This window comes from Sander vitreus, chromosome 18 (genome assembly GCF_031162955.1).
Source record: "Sander vitreus isolate 19-12246 chromosome 18, sanVit1, whole genome shotgun sequence".
In the NCBI taxonomy this organism is placed as follows: domain Eukaryota; kingdom Metazoa; phylum Chordata; class Actinopteri; order Perciformes; family Percidae; genus Sander; species Sander vitreus.
Genome location: NC_135872.1, coordinates 12,612,486 through 12,638,964, shown reverse-complemented (window position 1 = coordinate 12,638,964; position 26,479 = coordinate 12,612,486). Strand labels below are relative to the sequence as shown.

Sequence of the window (26,479 nt, the reverse complement as noted above, 5' to 3'; positions counted from 1 at the left end):
CCCTTTGCTGCGTGTCACCCCCTCACTGAGGCATTTCAAGTTTCACCCCTCTCCCCAGTTAGCCAACAAACACAGAATAAGCAGTTCTAAATGGTATCCACTTTTCTGGTGAGGGTACCTTTTCCAAAAATCTTACAGAATGAGTGTCTTTGACCTGATGTATGTGTTTGATTTTAAAAACCCTGTGTGTAGCCCTAAATGGATTATTGGAAATAGCTAACCAGTTTTACTTTCTCTCACAGGGAAGTGGTTCAAAGCACCAAGGAGGCAATGTTGGCTCTGCAGGGAAGAAATCCAGTTGTCCAACCATTGTTAGTCATTATACAGGTATTTTAAGCAAAAACATAACAGCTATGTAGGATTTGTAATTTCCATTGTTGCCTTAAATACTGTCAAACCTTAAAGTAAGGCCAGGTCTGTGTGCTTATTTTATCTCAAAGGCAGGTGAAGATGACCACTTGTTGGAGATCAATAAGAAAATGGCAGGAAGGGTAAATTCCTTTCCTTCTGATCCTCTGAATTTTATCCATTTTGTCTTTTTCACAAATCTGCACAATACTTCAAGCAGTTAACCCTCTCATTGTCTGTATGTCCGAAGATTGGCTTAAACATCACCCAGATTTGTCTGGCAAAGGAATGCAGTGAAGATGAAGTAAGTGAAGCTGACTCACAAATTTGCACCTAAAACCAGGAAAACTCTTCCCACCCTGTCATCATTTAGCAAGTAATTAATTAAAACGTTTCTTGACTGTAAGTCATCATATATCCACTGTTACATGACTAATCCCTAATTTCCTTAGTCACTCCTTCGGGTCCTGTTTGTATTCCTTTTTTATTTCATGGTATTTTCCAACATTGTGTGAGTGGGAATGGGAAGCAGCCTCTCAGCTGTTGCTCTCTTGTCTTTGTGTGAATGTGTGTAGATTATAGAGGAGGTGTTGAAGCTGAATGAAGACCCCAGGGTGCACGGAGTCTACCTCCACCTCCCCCCTGCCTACATCACCAGTCGAGTGTTGAACACAATCAAACCTGAGAAGGATGTAGACGGGTAAAAACCTGCTCTAGCCAAATAGGATCATTGCATTTAAAACAGCTGGATTTTCTAATCTCACATAGAGAGACATAACAGTGAAGAGTATATCTCTTTCAAATAGCACATGCTGTTAAAAGATCTTTTACTGTGTATATTTACAATTGGTTGTCTCTCTAGTTGTTCCTCTTTGATAATTTGTTTCCCTAAAATTGCCTTTTTTTTGTTGGCGATAGACAGTTTTATGCAGCAGTCTGCCAGGTATCTGCTGTGCGTGTTTCTCTTTCCCAACAGAGATAAATGCATTTACTCACATGGTACACCAAATCAGAAAGGGCTGCACAGAATTAAGACGTCTAAATGCAGAGTGTGTGACTTCAGCAGACACGTGAATGAAAACATTTGCAAGGCACCCTTCATAATCATCACAAATTAAAGAGAGCTGGTTCAACCGAGGACACATTTTGTAAAGCAAGTTTATTTTAAAAAAATAGTTGAGGTTGTCCCATGAAAAACTGAGATATATGGTGCTTTTGCTTTACTGCAACAAGCTACTTTGTTTATTTCTGGTGTTTGATAAAATGACCAGTAATCCTAGATCTCTCTTCAATAATAAAGTAACTATACTATTAACTTAAAAATGTTAAGCTTACTCATAGAAATAAATTTTATTTCTGTGGCTTTACCAGTAACTCACTAAATGACGTGTGCCTCATGTGTATATGCAATTTTTTACATTTTCTAAAGGTACTTGATACTGTCATTCATAGCAGTTTACAAAATAAACGTAATGCCGTGGCCAGGTAGAAGAATAATTTATTTGATTTATATTGAAAATGAAATGTATCATATTTTTGTCCCTTCTTGTCTTGTTATAGGATATCTGATTTGAATATGGGCCGTCTGGTACGAGGAGACCTAAGCAAAGGCTTTGTGCCACCCATAGCCAGCGCTGTGCTGGATCTGCTGGAGAAACATGGTATACACTCTGATATATGTAGCTGTAATGGCACTTACGTTTCCTTTTGAAGGGTCTTTTTTTTATTATTATTATTTTTTTTTAGAGACATGAGGTGTAGCTGGTTAAATTAAAGAGTGAGAGAGTTTGATTACGGTAAGCTACCGTTGTAGCAAGCACTGACAATCGGTATTATTGTGGCACACCAGATATTCCTCGTTACTAATGTTATTAGATGCAGCTGTGTCGGTAGTACATTCATGCTGGAGAAATGTCTAAATTGGATGTATTTAATACTGGAGTGCTTTTTTGACATGGCATGACAACATTCCTGTTTACCAATTCTATACTTTGAACGCTGCTAGATGTTGCAGAACAGAAAATGATACTATTAATGAATGTCAAGCAAACTGCAGAAGACAAAGACTTCATACTTTTTATCAGAATGAACACACCATGTGCTTAAAAACCTTATCAAAATGAGCGTATGGTAAAGAATTGGGGCAATTGTGTGTGAAGAGTCTTTTGCAAATGCAGAGAAGTGAAAATGTCACGATGTCAGTGTGAACATTAAGCTAAGATACTCACTGGGAATCTTTGGGAATTATGTGGTGATCTGAATTGGGAAACACAAGATACACAAAAAAGGTTGACTCATCATACTAAGTATTGAGTTCAGGACCAATTTAAGACACACCCTGGGGTTCAGAGGGTAGGGGGTCAAAGTTCACATGTACATAAGGTCACTGTTATTCTGAGTAAATAATTTGTGTCTAGTTGCAGTAGTATATGGTGTGGTAAATTCCAAAATATAAAGTGTATGGGCGTTAGATTTGAAAATGGGCCACATATCAGCATACCCTATCTGTAATTATGACCACAGTGTTGCACAAAGCTATTTAACACCTACTTTTTGATTGGTGTGCAAACTAATTTCCATCCATGTCCAGATTGTCAGCATTTTAATATGTATCATGAATACTTAACTGCATGGCCTTATGTTGCATTTAATACTTCTGCAGATTCTGCTTTGGAAGGGAAAACGGTGTTGCTTGTTGGAGGAGAAGGACCCCTTGGGGTGTCCCTGCAGTGCCTGATTGAAAGTTGTGGAATGGTAGCTCTTAAGGGTCATTGGAGCTCAAAAAGCCTACAGAGACAGGTGTGGTGTTGTTCATATGATTCATCTTTTCCTTTTCTTTTTCAAAACTTTTTAAAAACCTTTTTTAAATCACCAGTTTCACTAGGTCCTTGTTTGTGGTCAGCTTGACAGTTTGTTTGTTTTGAGTATGTTCTTTTTGTGTTTTGAGTATCATTTGTTTGCACAGATGTACCGCTAAAGCCATGGCTTTATAAATGAAAAGCCTTTTTATGCTCCATATCCTCACACATCTGTTGTCATTATTCAGTTGCGCCAGCTACAGTTTGTGCAGTTTTAGTGGCCAACCACATGGAGTCAGTCTCTGCTTCTTCAAATGCGGTGTCATAAAATGTGATCAGTTGCAACAGAGGTAACTCAAACAGTTTTTGCTAGTTGAAAGCCATACATTTTTTCATGATCAGTCACATTTTTCTGAAGAGGTATTTCTGGTTTACTCAACATAAAAATTGTTTATGCCTGTCATAATTTCCCAATTTGGGAATAATAATATCTATCTATCCATCTATCCATCCATCCATCCATATATCCATCTATCCATCCATATATCCATCTATCCATCTATCCATCTATCCATCCATCCATCATCCATCTATCTATCCATCCATCCATCCATCCATCCATCCATCTGCTTCACTTCTTTTTGCTTTAAGCGCTTGTCTTTTTTATTTCCTCTCTTTGAAATTCCTGATATTTGATTTCTTCGTTCCTTGTTTCCTAGGTGATGCAGGCTGATGCTGTGGTCCTGTTAGGGGCAGGGAACATGCATCTTCCACCCACCTGGATTAGACCAGGGGCTGCTGTCATCCGCTGTGAGCCCACCCTGGAGACAGGTATTGTTGAATATATTATGATAGTCACAATCACCCTGTACAGGCTTGATCTATAGGAGAAAGGAAATGACTCTTAACCTCCTGGCACCGCACCCGTGGGTGTTGCACGTGAATTGGAATTTAAACCTTGCTGCTGCACATAAATCCTGTTTGCTGTTGACCTTTCAGAATGCATTTAATGGGATTATAGCTGACTAAAAAGCTTGAGAATGTGGCCGGGTTAGCTCAGTTGGTAGAGCAAGCGCACATATATAGAGGTTTACTCCTCGACGCAGCGGCCGCGGGTTCGATTATGACCTGCGGCCTTTTGCTGCATGTCATTCCCCCCTCTCTCTCCCCTTTCATGTCTTCATCTGTCCTGTGGAAATAAAGGCCTAAAAATGCCCTAAAAAATAATCTTAAAAAAAAAAAAGCTTGAGAATGCATCTGAGTTTTCATAGACATACTAGTGTAGTTAAATAAAAAAAATTGGGTATTTGGCTTTTTCCAGCATTATAGAATGAAGTATAAGTTTGCAGTTTATCATATAGACAGACTTAGCAAGTGTTGCAGTTGTGAGGTTACACTCATATACCGTATAGTGGGACACAGCATGTGTCCTCTGTTTTTTCGTATCGTTGTACTCTGTCCAACACTTAACATTTGGATATGCATGTTTTATTTCTCAACATGTGCATTTATCATAAGTGTTTACTTGTTTTAGATGAACAGGCCATTGAGATGTCCTCAAAGTCTGGGTTGGGATACCTCACAGCAGCTTACAGAATACAGGTGTGCCTCTTTGTTTCTGTCTCCAGTCTCGCCCCATTTGTCTTTTTTGTTCTTTACCTTCATACCTACCTACCTCTCTGTCTCTCCTCTTTTTCTACTAGAATGTGGTGGGTAGTTGCAGTCGGTGGCTCCAGGAGCAGCAGTACCGACCCTGGCATCTGCACAGCCTCAAACTGCAGCCCATGACCCCTGTACCAAGGTATAGACTACTTTCTGTGAGGAATTTAACTACATCTATCTGGACATCCTTTTCTCATGTCATACTATTCTCTAAGTTGCACTTTAGAGACATTGTCCATATAGGTGGTGCTTTAAAATGAAATGTATCTGAATGATTAATCATGCTTTCTATGTTTGCCAGTGACATAGAGATTTCCAGAGCTCAGACGCCCAAGCCAGTGGACCAGCTGGCTGAGGAGATTGGTTTGCTGCCAGAGGAGCTTGAAGCCTATGGCAGGAGCAAAGCTAAGGTCCGACTCTCCTTGTTGGACCGCCTCCACAAACAGCCGGATGGGAAATATGTACTGGTTGCTGGGTACGTGTGACTTACTGAGACTCGGACTCAGGTTCGAACATGTACGGCTGAACCGAAGCCATGGTTACCGGCTGAAGCGGGTTTGTTTTGGATCACGTTAGCTTGCTTGTCAGGGCCCGCCCTACTCTGCTTTTGACTGGCTAGTCGTCCTTACCTAGGTACTGCGCATGTGCGACTCCCAACAAAGATGCAGTAGACGTGAGATGCCTCACTCGGTAGCTAAAACGGAGAGCTCAACACACAGGGTGAAAAGAGGAGCTGCAGCAATGTGCAGTATGACAAAAATATGGTGTTTTTTGAAAATTAAAGCATGTAAACCTATTCTGGTACAACCTCTAAATACAATTATGATCCTGAAAATGAGCATAATATGAGGTCTTTAAAGCAATGTATCAATTTTTTGGTTGCATACTGTATGTGATTCTAACAATAATGCACATAGATTCAGTCACATTATTCTAACCAAAAAATATGAAGTAAAATTTTTTTTCTCTACTTTCTGTATGTCTAGTATAACTCCCACCCCACTGGGTGAAGGTAAAAGCACGGTGACCATCGGCCTAGTCCAGGCCCTCTCTGCCCACCTTAAGCTCAACTCCTTCGCCTGTCTCCGACAGCCTTCCCAGGGACCCACCTTTGGGGTTAAAGGTCAGCAATGAATACATACTATGAATCCTTATGCTAATTGTACATGACATATTTGATCTGAAAAGTATGCTTTCCCCTTCTCTGTGCTCTTTACCTCTCTCTTGACCTCATGGTAATGTGATACAGTAGTTTCTTATTTTAAAGATAATCATTCCAAGACTAATTGTTTTCTCTAATGCTCTTTTTTTTTTTTTTTTTACATTAAATAACAACCTACATGTTTTTAAGGAGATGTATTTTCATGTTAGAAAAGATATCCAACTGTTATTTTGGAATGCAACTCTTAATTTTGTTTTTCTTCTGATTGAATACGTTGAGTGGAATTTTGAAGTCCAGAGACAGGCGCCCAAACTAGCAGTTAGGAATGTCTCAACTAACTGTGTGATAAGCTATCTTTGTCAGTGTGAGGCTAGTGTTTCATACCCTGCTACATTTTGTGCAGGGGTGGAGTAGTTCACTCAGAGTCCACCACTCGGCATTCCTCCTTTTGTGTGTCCCTGTCCTGTTGGTCTGCCTCTGACTGTGCTACCTCTTCTTTGTGCCTAGGGGGAGCTGCAGGAGGGGGATATGCCCAGGTCATCCCTATGGAGGAGGTAAAACACACAGACACTCTCATTGCTCCCTAGCAGGACTGACGCAGGCTTCAAAGACCGAAGACATGCAGAGACTCACACTAGTTTACACATACACACACAACCCCTGGAGCTGTGGCATAATATTGCCTGTGACTAAATCACTGTCCGTAAAGGCAGGGAGGGAGGGCTGAGAGGGAAGGAGAGTGATTTTTAAGCTGCAGACACATAGCCTTCAATGAAGCAGCCTCCTTTTCTCATACCAAAACACCAGCTATTTACCTCCAATATTTTTAAAGACCTAGGGCACAAAGTCTAAACCATGAGAAGGTTACTTTGTTTGAAGCCACATGTGATACCAAATTTTGTGATTACCTTTTAACCCCCCTTGGTAGAAGTTTTATTTCCACTGGGACCATCTGAACTCACAATGTGTACCACTACACTACAGGAATAATAATTAGATTTTCTTTATTTCACCTCTTTCACATTTTCTTGTTTTTAATATTGTTTGTTCTTCCTCTTTTTTTTTTTTACCCTTCAGTTCAACCTCCATCTGACTGGTGACATTCATGCCATTACAGCAGCCAACAACCTGGTGGCAGCAGCCATCGATGCCAGAATGCTCCACGAGGCGACTCAATCAGACAAGGTGACCGTGTGATGATGTCGCCCAGTAATAACTCATTCTTACACCCCCAAGAATGTGAAACTGTTGTTTTGACTTTGTATAATGACAATCCTGATTTTGCACAAAATTTAAATGTTAGTGATTTGCCATTTAGATGTTATTCTCTTTGATTTAAGAAAGGAAATGATGCATTATGTTAATATGTGTACATATTGCAATCTTGTTATCTAGTGATGTCACTGAATATTTACACGGAAGCCTCAATCGTGTCGAATATATGTAAGAAGGGTATGCTTTTTATGCTCCAATAACATTTAGCAGTTACAACAATGGTGTGATTGTGATGCATTCTATTCAAGAAAACATAATTATTGCAATTTAAAGTAACTTTATATGCATATACACGTTTATGTTTGTCTTATACCTCCAAGGCCCTGTTCAATAGACTGGTCCCTTCAGTGAATGGAGTCAGAAGATTTTCACCCATCCAAATCTCCAGGCTACGTGTAAGTCCAAACACTGCAGTGCCAGAATCACTTGTATCAACAATTATTACTAGCCAAAAGCATTGCTGTGTTGAGCTCTTAATAAAACAAACAAGTTGTTGTTGTTTTTGTCCACTAGGGGACCTCAGTGAGCCTAGCTTTAAAATCTCATCTTTCCCCTCAGCATGTCTTTATCTCCAAATATTTGTTTATGTCTCATGAAGCTCCTATTTGTTTTTATGTCTAAGAGTAAGGCTGTTTCTTGTAGTGTTGATGAAGAATGCTTTATATCAAGTCTTGGCAGATAAAATACATATGGCACATGCAAAGTTTGAACATAAGCCAACTGAATGTTTGTCTGTCCTGTTGTATGAAAGTCTCTGGGATGAGAGGTTCAAAGCAATATAAAATATTCATTAGTCGTAATGGATAGAGTGAGAGATGAAGAGTCATCATGTGTGTTTTTTAAACCGTGCACTCCCAGTGAACCTTTTGAACCTGACAGTGAGTTGATCGCCTCATAGTCATTTAGTCTTGATTTGTTTTTTCATGCTGGGATGATGCTGTGTCCAGCTGATTTGAACATAGCAAGAAAAGTCCCACTACGTTGGTCTAAAATAAAATATAGAAATAGATTATCCTAAAATATCAAATACATTGCTGTATCTAGCAGTAGTGCCGCAGCTGGGACAGAAATGTGGGCATGTGTCGAACCAAAGTGCAAAAAATGGCACCTAAGTATCACATCTCCAAAAACACTTACAGGTGATCCTCTAATCTTCTTTCTCTCTTTGATTCCAGCGTTTAGGGATCAATAAAATAGATCCTGCATCTCTCACACCCCAGGAAGTCAGCACCTTTGTTCGTCTTGACCTTGACCCCTCCAAGATCACCTGGCAGAGAGGTAGCTATAGACGTATAGAAATTCACTCTGTAAATGATTTCTATTTGCAACCTTCTAATACTGAAGGGCATTTCCCCCCCATAGCCAAAACTAAAGGAGGACAATGTATGTCTGTGAAATATTCAGTAGGGTTTGTGTTTCTTCTTGATGCAGCGGGTTGTAACTTCAACTTACCACGTTTGAACTACAGCAAAACGTTTATACCTAGTTGTTGGTATTCAATGACAATATTAGGCATTCCAAGCAATGTGGTCAAATATTTAGTAAAATTATGTCACATTGTCAAATTATGTCAAATTGTGTATAATTACAAATTGTGATGTATGATATATGTATGTATGTGTATATATATATATATATATATATATATATATATATATATATATATATATATATATATATATATAATTTATTTTACATTTTCACATTGACGCATTTCCCTTGAGAATAAAATTGTAATGCTTGCTACACAACAACCAGTATGACTATCACGCAAATCTAATTACATGAAAGAAGTTTTGACAAACATCCAATGGTCCATAAACTCTGAAGAATGTGACGTGCAATATTGAATTAAAATAAAATGTTTGATAAAGCACAATCTGAATTTAATATTCACTGCACTATATGTTGGTGTGTTCTCGTCACTGAAAATTGGATATGAAAACTCTTTTATGGCCCTTGTGTTCATATGGATTCAACACAACTAAAATCGCCGCAGTCATCAGTCACAGAGAATTAAATGTGGGTATGGTAGGAGTGGGAATAGTTACCTCAGTGGAAGCTGTGTTTGGTTTGAAGTTGTCAGTGAGAACAACCAGCCGGGTGCTGCTATGACTGATGTGGTATTTACTCCAGTGGCTCCAGAGGGCACTCTTAAAAGACGAACCCTGGAGATTAAAAACAGATTTACTACCTAATGTTATGTGGGTTTGACTGTGTGTCTATGTGTTAATGAAACAAACCATGTTTTTCATGTTCCCTTTCATTATATCAAACCAGCATGAGGATAATGTTTGACTAATGTGGTTTCCTTGCTCATTGTAACAGTATAGCCACAGATTTTTAACCACATTATTAGAGAATAGGCGAAGTGCTCTGTGAAGAAACTTTTAGGTAGCAAATCCTAGTAGCATAAGCACTTTCAGTATGTCATTGCCTACTCACATTAAGCGATAAGAATCTCTCTTCTAGTCAGTTATTGGGTTTTTACAGTCTGTCAGGTTCTTGTCTCATTGATGTTATGCCAAAGTAGTATATTTTATAATAAATGTTACAATTAGATTTTTAGTCTTTTGTCTTTGTTTTCCAGTTGTTGACACAAATGACCGTTTCTTGAGGAAGATCACAGTAGGACAGGCGAGCACTGAAAAAGGACAGATCAGAGAGGTATGCAGCATTCATGCCTTCACAATCTTCATTCCCCTGAATTTATGACGTTCTTTTGAAAATGTTACCCATCGGCTTTGTTTTGTGTGATAACCAGAATATGCACACTTCTGCAGTACCGGATTTGGATACTGTTATCCACTAATCCTAATATGTTACATTCCAGTTCATTGCAAATATTTTCTCATACACCTACCTAGTATGACAAACAGTGATATCACTGCAGTGTTTCCCTTGCAGAGGCCTTGCTGGTGGGTGTGATAACATGGATGTAAGGTAGCATGAGATGCCTGTGTTTTTAGGTACTTATACAGTAAAACTAGTGTAAAAACTTTCACATGCATACACACACACACACACACACACACTCCTTTCCATTTCCCTGTCCTGTCTCTCTCTCTCATGATAAAGCCCAGATGTATTTCGCCCATATGTCTGTAGTAATGACAGCTAAATGAAATCCTGTAAATAAACACTTCACCTCAATGGGAAGCAAGCAGGCTTAAGTGAAAGCAAATGTTTAAAGAAGGAGAAAAGTGACCCACCCATGCACACATATACACACACACACACACACACACAGAGCTAGTTCAGCATATGTTTACATTTACCGCCATCAGCTCATCCATTCCGTTTCCCTTTTCATTCCTCTGTCCACCTTCCTCCAGTGCTTGATAGACTATAGCCCCTCAGGGTATTATCACTGGGAGTGGGAGTAGAAATGGTGTGTTTCTTGGTGGATTAATGTGGTTTAAGTTACGTTTCTTTTTTTCTTGTGACGTGGAATGAAGACTGCTTTGGTTTTCCATGTGTAAATCCCTCATTCTTCCTTGTGTTCTCTGTCTCATTTCATTTTTTTTTATTTGTTTGACATAAATCAATACAGAAACTCACAATCCTGTAATTTATTGCCCCAAAGCCATCACCCCATTACTAGGTCATGATCATAAGACTCCTATTCCCTTGCCCATGTGATAAAGCTGGTGACTGGCGTCCGTCTTGATAATTTCCTGTCTTCTAGTCACTGTGTGTTTACTACAGTGCTGTGCTTGACAGTCAGTCAGGGATACTATTATTCTTTACTAAGCAGTCCCTACCTATTGAAAGATAAAGTCAAATTGCTTTCACAATATTCTGCAGCCCGGTGAACAAATACTGCAATTTGTTGCCCCTGTTGTTTACATTGTGTATGATTTTCCTTTTCTCACTCTCCAGACTGGGTTCGACATTGCAGTGGCCAGTGAGATCATGGCCATCCTGGCCTTGGCAGACAGCCTGGTGGACATGAAAAACAGACTGGCACGCATGGTGGTGGGGACCAGCCGCTCTGGACAGCCTGTCACCGCAGAGGACCTGGTGTGTGTTACTGTGTGGTCTTGTCATTCAGAGTGTGGGAATTTTATCAATCTCACAGTTAACTTTTCATCACTACATCTCAGAATTTCTGCAATGAAAAGTATTGAGTCAGCTGCAGTTCAGATAAATGAAGAGACATTTTCTGTCATTCCCATGCAGAAAGAAGTGTGATGGTTAGGTGTGTCCTACATTTTTGGTAGGTAAACCTGCAGTGTTGGGCCCTCGTGGGAGAATTTCGAGACACATGACGTGACAAAACATGTGAAACATAATTCATCATCATCATAATCGTCTGTCAAACTTGCAGCTAAGAAATATCCAAATTCCCACTTGGACCAGACACACTAACATACCACTTCCCCTCTTGAAAAAAAACATTTCTAATCTAGGTGTAACCTGCGATTAAGATGTTAAGCAGAGTTTTCGCACCTCTCACCGGATTCATTTGTGGGGTCAGCTGTTTCTGGTTTCCCATAGAAGACTGCGGGCCTGTGTTGTTTCAGTGGTGTAGAGGAGGATCCCCTATTAAGTTACATTAGTCTTTTTGATTAGGCTGGATGCCAAAACATCACCACACCTCAGAGCCAACCCCAGTGGGAATATGGTATACGACTGCATGTATACTACATGGGAAGCAAGCACAGAGACCTACAAATGGACTGTAGTGCAATATATCCTCTGTAGTAGAACCATTTAACCATTCTTCACATAAATATCAGCTGTTTGTGTTAGTGTGGTTACATTTTTGTCCTGATCTAATAACCTGATCTTGTATTTCTTTCTTCCTCCCTGTCAGGGTGTGAGTGGGGCACTGGCGGTGTTAATGAAAGATGCCATCAAGCCCACGTTGATGCAGACCCTAGAGGTGAGACATACACATAACCCCACTTAAATAGTCATTATGCTGCTCAACTGAGTCTCTTCTGGAGAATATATTGTAGAATAAATAGGCTGGTAGTCCACAGGGATGCTGAGTGTGCACTAGACCTACCTCTACCTCTGCTGTCAGAGAAAAGAAGGAGAATGCTCCACTGAGAGCTTTTAAGAAAGGATGATAGATTGACCTTTTCCTCCCATGGCTCTTTATCTTAATAACAGTTTAGCAGTGTGTAGAGGACAGGTGGCGCTCTCAGAGGCTGTCCCATCCAGATTCATACTGTCCTCAAGTCCTTAATCTGACGATTTATACCATAACTGCCTCTCACAACATCTGGCTTTCATTTAGCTTTTACAACATTACCGTTGTGATCACACAGGCACATAAACAATTCTTCCATTTTCACTAACACGCACACACATACACTATATACTATGATGGATGGAGAAATGGAGAGGAGAGGAGTTTAGTGGTTTAAAGGATTGAATGAACCGATAACAATCCAGACATCTAGCATTGATCTTTGGCCTCTCTGGTACAGCAAAAGCCCACTTGAAAGAAGCACCAAGTTTATAAAAGACCGGCCCAATAACTAACTTTTTCACTTAAGCAGTGGTTCCCAACCTTTTCTTTAAGACCTACCCCCACACCCCTATCGGATGAACCCAAGTACCTCTTCATCGACACCACCCATCAGGTTCCAAATGTGTTCATTTGAATTTATCATTAACTGGATATTTTCCAACACTATTTTTGTATCCAGCTGTATACAGGAATTTAATCCATGGTAGTTCATATGTCACATTGTTTTTGACGATGAGCTTAATTACCAACTATTTTTTGTATCTACTAATCATTCATGTCAATATTTGCAATCTTTTTAAACTTATGGTTTTAAACTGAATATATTTGGCATTTAGACAAAACAAGACTTGAAATTTTAAAACATTGGTATACAAATTGGTAATACAAATATTTGTCATTTACATCCCTATATTAGTATGTACAGTAAGTGTAATCAGAATTGTTTATATTTTATTTACCATTCTTGGTCAAATTGACTTGGCATGTATCTGTTAAACTAGTGTAAATGTTAGAAATGGTCTCATCACTTTTGAGATACGGCTAGTTAGAGCAACGGTTTTCTGCACAAGCTAAGTGTATTTCTTTTGTTGAGTTGATTTTAAGTTATTAAAGTTAACAGTAATTAATATTAGCAGTCATGCTTCTGTTAACGGCTTTGTGTTTTTGTTGTAGGGCTATTTTTCGTTTGTTCTTTGTTGGTTTTGAACAGAAAGCTTGGTTACACGGCTATTGGGTGGGGAAAATAAACACAGACTGGGTGTTTTCAAGGGTGTAGAGGGGGTGGAGTGTTGCATGCAGCAGAGATTTAGTTACTTTCTGTTTTTTTGGAGGAAGCATTGCGGTCCTGTTGTGTGAAACCGTTTCCTGTGTGGGTTTCCTGTGATTCTGGTCAGGGAACTGGTATCGGCACCGACCGGGCCTCAGAGCTCCATGAGAATTTTCCATCCAGCTTGACCGCCTGTGCCCTTTGTGCCCTCTTCGCTTGTGATTGTTTGTGTTGAATACAGACACACATGAGAATAGTTGGCATAGGGAAGCTTGTGTGTGTGTGTGTGTGTGTGTGTGTGTGTGTGTGAGCATACGTTTCTGTGTTGTTTCAGATGGGGTTTGGAGGAGACATAGCACAAGAGGAAAAGGGATAGTTTTTGAACCCACGTCTCGCTCCCTGTGTACGTGTCTATAAAGCAGACCTCGGTCATTCTCTGTGTTTCTCAAACATCCTGTCTACGTGGCGTTTTACCGAACCGTCTGCATGCATCTTTCCTGGGGAGAGGCAGTAGACCATAGTTTAGACAATCAGACCTGTGTCTACAGGCCCTCTTGTTTGAATCCTTGTGCTATCTGAAAATGGGATTTGAAGGATCTGGGAAAATTGTATTACTGTAGTAGCCGGTCTACAGCTGGTGTAGTGGACAGTACAAGAGATGCACAAAAAGAGGAAACGATGACATGATCTCCATCTTCCTGTTTTTGTTCGTTTCCCTACTCCTCATAGTCCTCTTGTTCACCAGTTGAAGAGGTGACACATTCAACGTGTCATTTATTTCCACTTTCATCACCCTGTTGTGGCTTATTTATTGGCTGAATCGCTTTCCCTCATGTACGGATGTGGAAAGCGTGAACTGGGTCCAGTTAAAGTTCAGGAGTTGCAAATATGCATGGAAATCCACGTAATTTATGACGTATGTTCATTTTCTATTGGAATAAAAAAGGAACATGTTATTGTTATTGAATGGATAAAGTAAGTAAGTAAAGTTTATTTATGTAGCGCTTGTCACAGACTGAGTCACAAAGTGCTTCACAGGCCAAATAAATAAATACATTATTAAAAAAAAAATTGATAATCATAGTAAGTCACAGTAAAACACAATAGCACAGATTACATATCAATACATTCAACAATGTTGTTAAACGAACGCCTGACTAAAAAGATGCGTCTTTAGCTGCTTTTTAAAAATGTCAGCAGAGGCAGTCGAATCACGAACTGTATTTGAGTTACGTTACTGGTTACTGGTTGCACGGCGTTCGTGGTTCGACTGCTCATGACTGTTTTCCAAGATGGCGGCCGAATGTAAACACGAACGCACATTCTTTATAATCTATCTTTTTAATAAACTGTCTGTACACTTACAAAGTTCTCAATGCTTTGGTTTGCATTTAGGGACCCTCATTATGCTACCGTTTAAGTGTGGTGCTATTTTGAGCCTTGTTAGTGGTGTAGAAATAGATTTACCCTGTGCCCCGAAAGCTAGCGTTAGCAGCTAACCACCGGTTTTGCAGTAGCTTGTTAAAAGCTAGAGACGCATTCGATTAGCATGAAAACATATTCCAGAGAACGTTTGACTCGGTACACATATGTTATTAACCCCTAGGTTGATTTTACGCAGGAATTGTCCTTTAATGCACTTAGATGCTGCTGTGACCTGTACTACTAATTGTTATAGACAAGTGGCAGCGTTTGTCAGAGCCTTGTTGAATGGCTGATTTACTCCTCTGAGGGGAGGCTGTTTATGCAGGCAGAGGGAGAGGTATGCAAACAAAAGCTTAGAAAATCATGCAAGTCCTTCCCATCCTTCCTTTTTCCTCCCTCTCAAGGAATTCACATACAGTGTAACAATAGGTCAGTTTGCTTACCCCAGTTTTCTTCTTGAACGGTTTTCTCAGTAATTTCCTTTTTTTTTTTTTTTTTTTTTTTTAAGTCTGTCATGAATGCAACGGAAGGATTGTGATCTTGAGCAGTAGACCTTTCCTCTGCAACTGTATACTTTGATGCCTTGTCTGAACTGGATGCACACAGCAAAATACCTTTTGAATGAAAGTTGTATATGGTAGATATTTCAAAAGTTCTGATCACGCACTGATCTCTTACATCTATGGAGAAGTAACCATTTAAACTGTGAAGTCCACAGTCAAAGCTCTACTTTTAAAGATGATACCTTTCACATTTCTTTGATCTGTTCATACTGAGCATATGACATGTTCATCACATGTATTGCACTTTGCACTGCCTCACTGAAAGTGAGTACTGGCCTAAGTGTCTGCCATAGGCAGTAACTTAAACTTGAAGTGCTCTTTTAGTTAGTGTGTGTGTCCAGCCTTTAGGGAGTAATCCAAATCAGCAGGGGAAGGAAGCCTGGCCCACAGTCAGGCTGTCATGCCAGTTGAGTACCTCTTAACTTGTGCCTACTGTTTAGACAATCACAGTGCCAGCCAAAGTGCATTCACACTTCAATATTTATTTATGTTTAATGAAAGATGTTGAATTTAGTATGAAAGAACCAGTAAGTCCTTATTTAAACTTGGTCGGGTGAGTTGCTGTGGGTTACACACATTTCTCAACTCCTCCTGCATGTTTGTGTGCCCCTCTAATTGTTGCAGGGTACGCCAGTGTTTGTCCATGCTGGGCCCTTTGCCAACATCGCCCATGGCAACTCCTCAGTGCTGGCAGACAAGCTGGCTTTAAAGTTGGTTGGACGTGACGGCTTTGTGGGTAAGAACACACAGTCTGTGCATACAGATCACACACACACACACACACACACACACACACACACACACACACACACACACACAAGCTAAAGCTGGTGCACAACCACAAAACCTTTGGGGACGACAGACAACAAGATGTTGAGTCTAGGAGCCCCAGATGTGGAGGAATTTAAAGCGTAAGCTTCCTTATCAGGGCAGATTAAACTCGTACTCATACATACTCATAACTTATAATTTACTCCAGTCTTGAACTTCAGCTTGTTCCCCTGCTGTTGCAAGCTTTGGTCTACATTCATCTTATTTCTGTTGCTGGCTCTGGTCTAACTGCCTCTGGTTGACTGGTGTGCTGCTCAGGTGTCTTGCTGCTGCTGCGTAACTTTCTAGGAAACGGGTGGAAAGATTGCGTAAAAAAAACAAACACAGGAGAGAGGAAGGAAGCTGATTGATAATCTTAAAAGCCGCTGGAATGCTTTAGAGTAAACCACACTAATCCCTTCAACGTCAAAGCATACTTGAATATTTCCATTTTTATCTGTCTATCTATCCCGCTGCTGGCTTTCTGTCATTTACTTTGGCTGCAGATATATGTTTGGAATGTACGTGTGTTTGCGTGTGTGTTTTGAGCAGTTCAGGTGATTTTTATGTACATGCAAATCATCAAGGCTTATATTTATGTGTATGTAAAAGAGTTTTCTGTGTGAGAGCAGTAAAAGGAGAACGCTTTGGGCATACACAACATTTGCACAAGCTGTCATCTGTTAGCTGGGCAAATGTGTAGGCAGCATGAGAGAGTTGGGTTTCACAACACTGGAGCAGAGAAGCAAGGAGGCTTCTATGCGTTTCATACTTCCACCTCTCGACCCCACTTGTTTTCCGTCTGTCCGTCTCGTTCCCTCCCTTCCCTGTCTGTGTGTTTGTTACCTGACTCTTAGGTATGCCAGAAACGCGACCTCCCTCTGCAGCTGGGATGCATGTACCTCCCCTCTCTCCCACTCCCTCCCTCTCAGGCTCTTTTCTCTGACGCTACAAACTTTGCCTTTTTAACTAGCACCACTGAAAATAATAATAATGCAACAGTGAAGATAAGAAAATTAATATTCCTGCAAATACAGTCTGGAAAGACAAGTAAGCTCTTTGTTTGTTTGATCATAAAGTTTATTACAGCTTGGGTCTTATTTTCTGTTTTGGTAATCATTTTATTGGTTATGAAAACATTACACACACCAAAATAATTACTAAAATCTTGAGACATGATGACATCCCAACAAACTGACGGGATTTAGCTAGATTGGCTAAACCTCTTCATTTGGAGGTGAAACGGAAAGTGCACTCAAAATGTCGCTCCAAGTTAAACAGGATAGACTGTAATGGAACAGACTGTTGTCTTTTCTTTACCAATAAGTTTGGCTCAATATTAACATTGGATCAAATGTGAAAGGGATCACTCGTAGTAACAAACCCGCAAACTATGATCACCCAACTGTGCAGTTCATTTGTTTTGCATATTCCATGAGGCCAGAAACGCAAACACAAATGAATGCTAATGTTGCTCCATGTCTATTGAAGGTCTAAATAAGCAACTGTTTGCTAACAAGTTTTCCGTATCAACTTTATATGGTGATATGTCAACATTGGGTTTACAGCTTATTTCTGCAGCACCCAAGTGGCCCTAAAATCAGTAAATGCAGGTTTAAAACCATACATGTCAAGTTCTTTTTTTTTCTTTTTTTTTTTTATATCTCCCAGTATCACGAATCTCATGAACACTTTCTCAAATTAATAAGTCTTTAAATTGGATGAAGACAAACTCTGTGCTGTAGTGTTGTTACAGAAATGGAAAGGACAATAAAGATATATTGGCCAAAACCCAAACTGATTGTAATAAACTAGAATTATTCTTTGTTTTTGACATTGTTTCCACACCACAGTGTCTTACTACTTAATCTCAAGTAATATACAGTCCAGTTTAATTATCTTTGCAAACTCCTCATGTGGCAAAGGAAGTACGTGAACTTGCTGTGAACTCAGTGTGGGTTGTTGGGATGTGTATGACCATACTCTTGGCCATGCTTTATCATGCTCTGTATTATTGTGGGGTTTTCAAGTTACTTTGGAATCTTGATTTAAAACGGAGAAGTACTGCTATTAGAGGGGGCTGCTGGGGGGTGAATTCCTCATGCCAGATGTGAGGGATTCCTGTATCATTAACAGTCTGGAGTATTGAAGGCAGATAACCCCCTGACACTGCTTTACTGTAAGATTTCCCACATCATCATCGTTTGGGCTTTTAGAGAAGTGGCCACCGAGAAATCTGATGATGATGTATGTGTTATTCAGTATGTAACACAGTCCAAGCTCTACTCCCTTTTGACAATTTTTTAAAAGTTATACAGTTCCTGCTTTAACTTGTCTTAAACTTTGAAGATTTATTTGGAAGGTTTATATAATTTAGTCAAATGGCCTTTTAAATTCTCTATCCTACATTTCTGGAAAATGAGCCTCAAATAGAGATTTGCTGCTTGTTGTAGTTTTATATTATTGTACACTGAATATCTTTGGTTAATGGTTTTATGACATGTTAAAGAAAAGACTGAATAATTGAAGAAAAAAAAAAAGAATGAATCAGTAATGAAAATAATCATTTAGTTGCAGCACAACTAATTGTAACAGCTCTAACAGGAAATAGATGGTCGTGTTCATGTAGCCTACTTTCCAGCCTTTTCTGTTACTGTTTGTATTGGCATAGGTGCTAATATACCAATGCTTTGACTGGTAGTAACACCATCCAGCTCTCTTTTCACTCACAACAACATCGACCTCTTCTTCCCCTCTGGCTCTCTGGCCCGTTCAAGGTTGTCACACAGAACAGGAAGCCTGCAAGTATTTCCTCATGACATCCTCTGGGGCTAATCTCCTGATAGGTGTAATATCGTAGTGGAAGGCTTGTCATACTTGCTACTGTCATTATATACTCACAGTTTTTGTCTCCATTCTTTTCCCTCCGGTTATTCTTCGCTCTGCCTTGTTGTGCTGTGTTGTATGAGTACTTCTGTTTGTGGAAGATCACACAATTTATGGAAATATCCAAAAATCCTGAACCTAAGAATGTGATTTTCATTGGCAGGCTGGTTCAGTATTCAGAGCCTGATGTGGTGCTAACAAGAAACACTACGCTCTGTCAGCGGTCTGTAGTTGCATTCTTGTGCTCATCCCTCAGGCTTTATTTGTTGCTCATGGAGACTTTTAAGATGGAGATGATGCAGCCATGGCCCCCCAAACCACAATTTGCCATTTATATTCCCAGAAACTGCTAGGTCCTAGAAATAAAATTGTGCTTTTTCTTTCTTTCACCTTCTCCTCTTCTTCCTTTCTCTCTAAAAGCCTCTCTTCTCTCCTCCCTTCTTTGCAGTCTTTTTACTCTTCATGCATCTCTGGTAAAATAAATCGTACTTTCACTAATAATGCAGAGAACCGCACAGAGCAGAGTGATTCATTTCTTCATGGAAACATTTTTCTCATTAAAGTCTCAGAGAGATGTGCTTTATCAAGTGTAAGCCACAAGCACTTTGAGCTATAGTGAATAACTCCTTTTCTGAAAACCTCCTATGCATGTGCCCTTGTTACCAAACAATGTTTTCAATAATTTTCTGAGATGGGAGGAAAACGTGCTCTGGTTTAATGGCATTTCTTTAAACCAATCACAATCGTCTGGGGCGGTGCTAAGCAACAGCAAAAATCTGCGGTGCCGCTGCAAAATAGGCTCGGAAGGAACTTGTTTTGGTGGACCATGTGTACGTTTAAATGTTGTTTTAGTCATGCAACAGAAAACTCAGATTGGACAGATAGTCTAGCTAGCTGTCTGGATTTACCCTGCAGAGATCTGAGGAGCAGTTAACCATAGTCCTCATAAATCGACCAGAGTTTAAAATGCCAACACAAAGGAAGCCCAAGACAACGGATATCCGGCCTAAATGAGTGAAATCTGGCGGATTTTCCGGCGGCAATGGAGCAATCCCGGATGTGGAACGTCAAGGATATAGACTAATATGAGGGTGTCGTATGCTGTACAGATTGTAAAGCCCCCGAGGCAGATTTGTGTATAAATACAATTTACTTTCCCCATCCTAAAGTAATTTTAACAAATCATTTCTTAACCTCACTCCATAAGGCAGCATTTACTGTGTAAGATAAAATCTTTGCACACAAGCACGTAAAGACACAACACAAAAGGCATCATTTATCACGTTTATTGAATTTCTTTCCTGACATGCTTCCTAGTCACATTTCATCATTATTAATCATCATCATCATCATTTTAATTGAATAAAAAGAGGGTTAGCTGATGGCCATTGTGTCCTTTACACAGGCTGCCCACACAAATGTTGTAAAGACAGAAAGGTGAATGCAACTGGCTTGGGCTAGTGTTTAACAGCGCACACCTCTCACTGGTGGAAACCTTACAGTCTATGGTGGAAACAGTTGTCCTGGACTGCCCAGTGGATTCAGGGAAGATGTTCAGAGTGAGTAATGTTTTGGCCAGCTGCCCAGTTGCAGTGAGCAACTGATGCTCTAGAGGGAGATAACTTTGAAACTAATATATATTTATTAAAAAAAGTAAAATGGTCTTTGGCTGGCTTGGCTTTTAAACCAAACCAGCCTTTATCACTGGACATGCCTAGTTTTAATGTAACTGTACTCTCTCTCTCTCTCTCTCTCTCTCTCTCTCTCTCTCTCTCTCTCTCGTTTTCACAGTTCATATTGTATTGTTCTCAAAGCTTTAGTGCGTATTAATGAACGTCTGTTACATTCAAGCCTTTGTCAAATGTGTTGCTACAAAGCGAAGTAAGACTATCAGCTTCACAAAACACTATTTCTCAGTATGGCTATGTTTAGAACATGGTGTCGTGTGCAGAAACTAGAGTGAAGATAATTAACTTTTCTGAATCGTCCGTCATGTTTTTTCAATCCTCTGTGTCCTCCTTGGCTACAAGCAACTGTGTGGAGGAGGGGTGGGGGCACGTGCGTGATTACTGAAGGCTTCTCATGTGGATGCAACATTGGTGTTGTCATTACTTAGAATTCCTTATGGGGGCGACAGAAACGACACTATAGTTTTAAGTTATGAAATTGACTTTTTAGGCTTGACTAATGTTTTAGTTTTAATCAGAGTACATTAAAAGAGAAGGGCTAAAACTAATACTTCACTCATGGCTGCCATTAGTTAATCATCATTTAAAGAGTATTATAAGAAGAAATGTTTAGGAGTTCAGCTGTTAGTAATGCACCATGAGTTGTTATAGTCACATGGAGCAATTAGACAACAGACATGACATGGTGACATCATGTTGCATCTACACTAGTCTGGCTCCTTAGATGTACATTGCTGGATTAAAACATGACATGTCCCTCCCCTTCCGCTCTCTCCGCTATCTATTTTGCAAGGGCACCGTCACTGCATCTGGGGACAGTTGTGATTGGTTTGAAGAAATACAAACAAGCCAGGGCCTATTTCCCCTATCCCAGAATAGATAAGCGGTATAGCCAGACCTTACTCCTAGGTCTGGCAATGCGAGACTACATCTTCATTACAAACAAACCCTCTAGAGTACATTAAGAAGCAGATTCACCTTTTTGGTGGTGTATGTGCAGTTTATTTCCCCCAATCCAGGGTTCAAATTATAGTTTTCCCACCAGGCTGCACTAAATGAAGCAAAATACACCTGGAGTCTTTAAAAACCTCACAAAAGTTAGGCGTGAAAATCAACCTTAGTCTTCCTCTAAAATTCTAGCTTTGGCCAAACAGCAAATGGTACAATGATGCCACACATATGCAAGCAGTCCCACACACATACACTCAATAAGTAACACAAAACCTTATCTTAACAAGGCCGTCATTCCTGGTCGACTATTTGCTGTGTTTGGAGCCTGTTCAAGAGGCCTGTGTGTAAGGCCGCCCATATCAGATGCGCCCTGTTTCTTTGAGAGCCCTTATAGTGAACCCATTACTCAATACAGTGTTGCTGTTCAGACAGAAAGCCAGTCAGACCCACCTCTTATTCCCATGATTTGCTAAAGATTTCTGACCCAACTCAGGGCTGTGTCAACAAGCTTGTGTGACTCAACTCAGTTGTTCCAATGACAAATATGGTTCAAAAGGTATTAGGGTTAACAGAGGTAGAGAGAATATGATGAATGTAGACCGAGGACTAGCTCAAGATTAGGTCAGCCCATGTCAGCTATCACCATGAACCTCACTACCTATTTTAATTTCTCCAAGTGCTGCTGCTGCAGTTGTGGTACAGTGCAGATAATTTATTTGGCAATTCCTAAGTCTTACCTTGAAGAGCACAAACAAAATACAGGTAAAAAAAAAACTCTGCTTGATCACTGTCCGCGTATGCAATGTTTGAATGCTGGCCAGAATCTTAACATGCACTCAATAGATTGTTGTTAGAAATATTAATTTTTGAAATGGAAATCTTTCCTCACAGTGACAGAAGCTGGTTTTGGTGCAGACATCGGCATGGAGAAGTTCTTCAACATCAAATGTCGGGCTTCAGGGCTGAGGCCAAATGTGGTGGTGCTAGTTGCAACTGTCAGAGCGTTAAAGATGCATGGCGGTGGCCCAAATGTAAGTTGACATAACCTAGTCAACAAAACATCACAGACAGCCTGGCTTTCACCCACACATTTTCTCTGATGTTGTAGAATTAAACAATCAATGGCATAGACGTTTTCATGTCTTAACTAGCGACACTGTTATGTACACATTCTCAATTACCCCACATAAACAGTGGCATGCTTTAAATGGTCATGAAAACAGCTGCTGTGCTGTTAAAGAACTGTAACTCAGTAAAACTTTAATTAATACAATAACTGAAAGTTGTCTTTGTGCATATCCATATATAAACAAGAGATGTATACATTGCACCCTACTAAGACACATTACAAGGTTGCATGAAGCTTTTAATGCACTTTTTATGGACTTTTAAGTTCTCCATGTGGTCAAATAAATCGGTCCAAAAATAATTTATTGCTGAATGTAATTTATGACTTAAGTGTCTGTGATTATTTGTCATCTTTGTGTGTTTTCAGGTGTCGGCAGGCGCACCTCTTCCCAAAGAGTACATTGATGAGGTATGAGCCATATAAATATGCATAAATGCACACAAAGGTACACAAAACATAATAAGCATAGCCATTCTGACAAAAAGATAAACAAGAGACATGACAACGTGTAATTGTTTTTTGTTTGAGTCTGGGGTAGGGTTAGGTAACAATCACTTCCAATCAAATAAAAGAAAATTGACTGATCCTGTGCAATTACATTTAGTCATAAAGGTCAGGATGTTTCCAAGAAAATATTTAAACTCATTGACCAGTGCAAGGCTCCAATTATAAAACGATCATGTGCTCATTAATATAACACTGTTTGGTGGTGTGCCTGTGTGTTGTGTTCCTCGACATTCCCAACATGTCCTTGAGGCCCCTTGCAGCTCTGACCTTCTGTAAAGATGGGAGAGATCAGGACACATTGGTGCAACACAATATAACACTTATCAAAGTGTGTGTGTGTGTGTGTGTGTGTGTGTTCAGCTGAGTAAATAATGAAGCAGTATAAGTTAATTGTGTAGCCTGTAATGAGAACCAGAAGTACTGGGGAAAACAGAGCCATGGAAATGACTTTATGGGACCTGTATGGCCTTTCTGCTCTGAGCCTGGGGCTACACACACGCACAGAGTGAAAGATTGGATTACTGCAGGCAAACTTGGAGTTTGCTGCACAATATGCTATTAATGTGCTCTGGAGTAGCTGGACTTCTGCACTCAGTGGTATACAATGTGAGAATGATAAATCCATAACTGCACACAGTAGGATACTACCAGTCTTATTCTATTACAGTTTTTCCATAGTAGCGAAGGGTGTTGCTCCGAGCCTTGCCCTGAACGACCGGCGAGCAGTCGAGCTGTTTGAGTTGAGTTAACAATGATACATTTCTAAACTTTGCTTTGTTCCTTGTTCCTGTCTCTTTCTCCTCTAGAATCTGAGTCTTGTTGCAGGGGGTTGCCGTAGCAATCTCAGGAAGCAGATCCAGATAGCACAGCTGTTCGGGGTACCAGTTGTGGTGGCACTCAATGTCTTCAAGTAAGATGCATACAGTCATTAATGGACTTAAGAGTAGTAATGGGATAGTCCGTTTTGTCTCTAAATGCGTAATTAATCAACAAGCACTGCTAATGTTTCCCTTGGTGATCCTTTAGGACAGACACCCAGGCGGAGATTGACGTTGTGTGTGAGATAGCAAAAGAGTGTGGAGCATCTGATGCTGTGCCATGTCACCACTGGGCCCAGGGCGGCCGGGGTTCATTAGAGCTGGCCCAAGCTGTGAATGAGGCTGCCAGCAGACCCAGCCACTTCAAGTTCCTGTACAACATAGAGGTGAGAGCAGATACTCTAGATGGAAAATCTGCATTTTATTTAAGATCCCCTCCAGACAATTTTTAAGACATGAAAATAATAATAATAATTTGTGTCTGATAAGAATTTTCCACAGTAAAGTTAAATTACACTGTTAAAATTTTCATCTACTCATTTTTCCTCAAAGAAAAATCCTGAATCTATAAATATATAAATATTTGTATTTCAAAAATTGAACTACTGGATAAGGGCCCTCATTTATCAACCTAACGTAGAAACCAGCGCAGATATAAGCGCAGGAATCATCTACACGCTTCACGTGTGATTCATGAAACGTTCGTATCACATCAATCAGAGCGTAAGAATGGTCTGACATTGATAAATGCAGCGGCTGGAAACGATCGTAATTTAAATTTCACGCCCCAATATATTCTCGGTTTTGAGGCCTCGCCCCTACAATTACGACATGGCGAGATGTAATCCGGCTGAGAAGCAGCACTTTTCAGAGGTGGAGATTGAAACCCTGATATCTCAGGTTCATTTGCACCAACGTGTGTACTATTTGGCAGCCTGAAAACTGGGATTAAAGGCTGTAGAAAGAATGCTGAATGGAAAGAGATCACTGATGCCGTCAATAGTGTTGCCGTGGTCAATCGGACTCCAGCTGAAGTTTACTTCATTTATACATCCTTGACATATGCTATAGTCTTAATAGTAATATATAGGCTTATATTGCAATCTCTTACATTAGGTTGATAAATGAGGGCCCTTTTTTTCATTGTTCACTTGTGGCCATTAACGACACTTTTAAAAGAGAAACGAAAACCTGAAGAATAAATAAAAATGTTGTGCATCGTCATGTTTCCTGTATTGAGTATCATTGCCAAACATAACACTGTACCTTTTAAAAGTGGCCAAGATGTCTGCTACTTCTTATGTTAAACTCTGCACATACAAAACTCAAACACCAAAGTGAAGTAATTATAAGCAAAACATATTTTGAGTGGGGGGTGGGCTTTGAGAGGTTTTTTGCCTGGTGGAATGAAGTTCAACATGTCTTAGGAGGAAGAGAAAACTCACTAAGCCACAGTTCTGGCATTATAAATGGTATATTAAAAAAAAATATTCCCTGATAAGCAACAGTTTAGGAGGCTTGTCAGGTATGTCACCAAGTGAGATAACAACCAAAACAAAATACCTCAATCTAGGGCAGATCTCCAAATTCACTTAAAAGGTTATATATATATATATATATATATATATATAGTGTGTGTGTGTACGTATACATATATACTGTATGGTTCATTTGCTGTGCGGCCCTGTTGACACAATGGTGTGCCACTTCCTGTGTGCAAGGGTCGTCAAATAGTAATGGTTTGTTTTTGACTGCAGAGGAGAATAAAGGAATGCAGTATCTAGTATGAGTCAAACCGTAAAAGTCAAACATGAGTTTTTTTATTTAATTCACTCTGTGTAGCTCTTATTAACCCTGACGTCATACGGATGTGTATTCACTAAATGTAATTTCCTCAATTATTTCCTTTTGACTGGAGTGCTCATATCTTTCCACTTGTCTCTGGTCTACCGTCTTTCCCATAGGTGCCGATAGTGGAGAAGATCAGAACAATCGCCCAACAAGTGTATGGAGCTGATGACATTGAGCTGTCTCCAGAGGCCAAGGCCAAGATAGATTACTACAATCAACAGGTGAGATCACTGCTGCTGCAATAACAACTGACTCACACACTGACGGGACTCATGCAGCTCATCTCCTTTTTCTGTGTCTCCGTGTCTCACTTTCTCTCTAACTTATACAAATACACACCCACACGCATATTAAC

General features: G+C 39.9%; 1 protein-coding gene across 1 annotated transcript in view; it reads left to right on the top strand.

Moving 5' to 3' along the window:
• mthfd1l (methylenetetrahydrofolate dehydrogenase (NADP+ dependent) 1 like) overlaps window positions 1-26,479 on the top strand; it is a 37,591-nt gene that overhangs the window by 1,894 nt on the left and 9,218 nt on the right. The window contains exons 2-25 of the mRNA XM_078274000.1: window positions 243-327; window positions 441-491; window positions 599-652; window positions 924-1,048; window positions 1,909-2,009; window positions 3,011-3,147; window positions 3,866-3,977; window positions 4,681-4,748; window positions 4,850-4,947; window positions 5,110-5,283; window positions 5,795-5,931; window positions 6,478-6,524; window positions 7,048-7,155; window positions 7,566-7,640; window positions 8,421-8,523; window positions 9,836-9,912; window positions 11,128-11,268; window positions 12,065-12,133; window positions 16,109-16,220; window positions 22,711-22,850; window positions 23,315-23,356; window positions 24,262-24,365; window positions 24,482-24,659; window positions 26,238-26,345. Of these exons, the coding sequence (XP_078130126.1) occupies window positions 243-327; window positions 441-491; window positions 599-652; window positions 924-1,048; window positions 1,909-2,009; window positions 3,011-3,147; window positions 3,866-3,977; window positions 4,681-4,748; window positions 4,850-4,947; window positions 5,110-5,283; window positions 5,795-5,931; window positions 6,478-6,524; window positions 7,048-7,155; window positions 7,566-7,640; window positions 8,421-8,523; window positions 9,836-9,912; window positions 11,128-11,268; window positions 12,065-12,133; window positions 16,109-16,220; window positions 22,711-22,850; window positions 23,315-23,356; window positions 24,262-24,365; window positions 24,482-24,659; window positions 26,238-26,345 (2,446 nt within the window). The remainder of the gene's footprint in view (window positions 1-242; window positions 328-440; window positions 492-598; window positions 653-923; window positions 1,049-1,908; window positions 2,010-3,010; window positions 3,148-3,865; window positions 3,978-4,680; window positions 4,749-4,849; window positions 4,948-5,109; window positions 5,284-5,794; window positions 5,932-6,477; window positions 6,525-7,047; window positions 7,156-7,565; window positions 7,641-8,420; window positions 8,524-9,835; window positions 9,913-11,127; window positions 11,269-12,064; window positions 12,134-16,108; window positions 16,221-22,710; window positions 22,851-23,314; window positions 23,357-24,261; window positions 24,366-24,481; window positions 24,660-26,237; window positions 26,346-26,479) is intronic.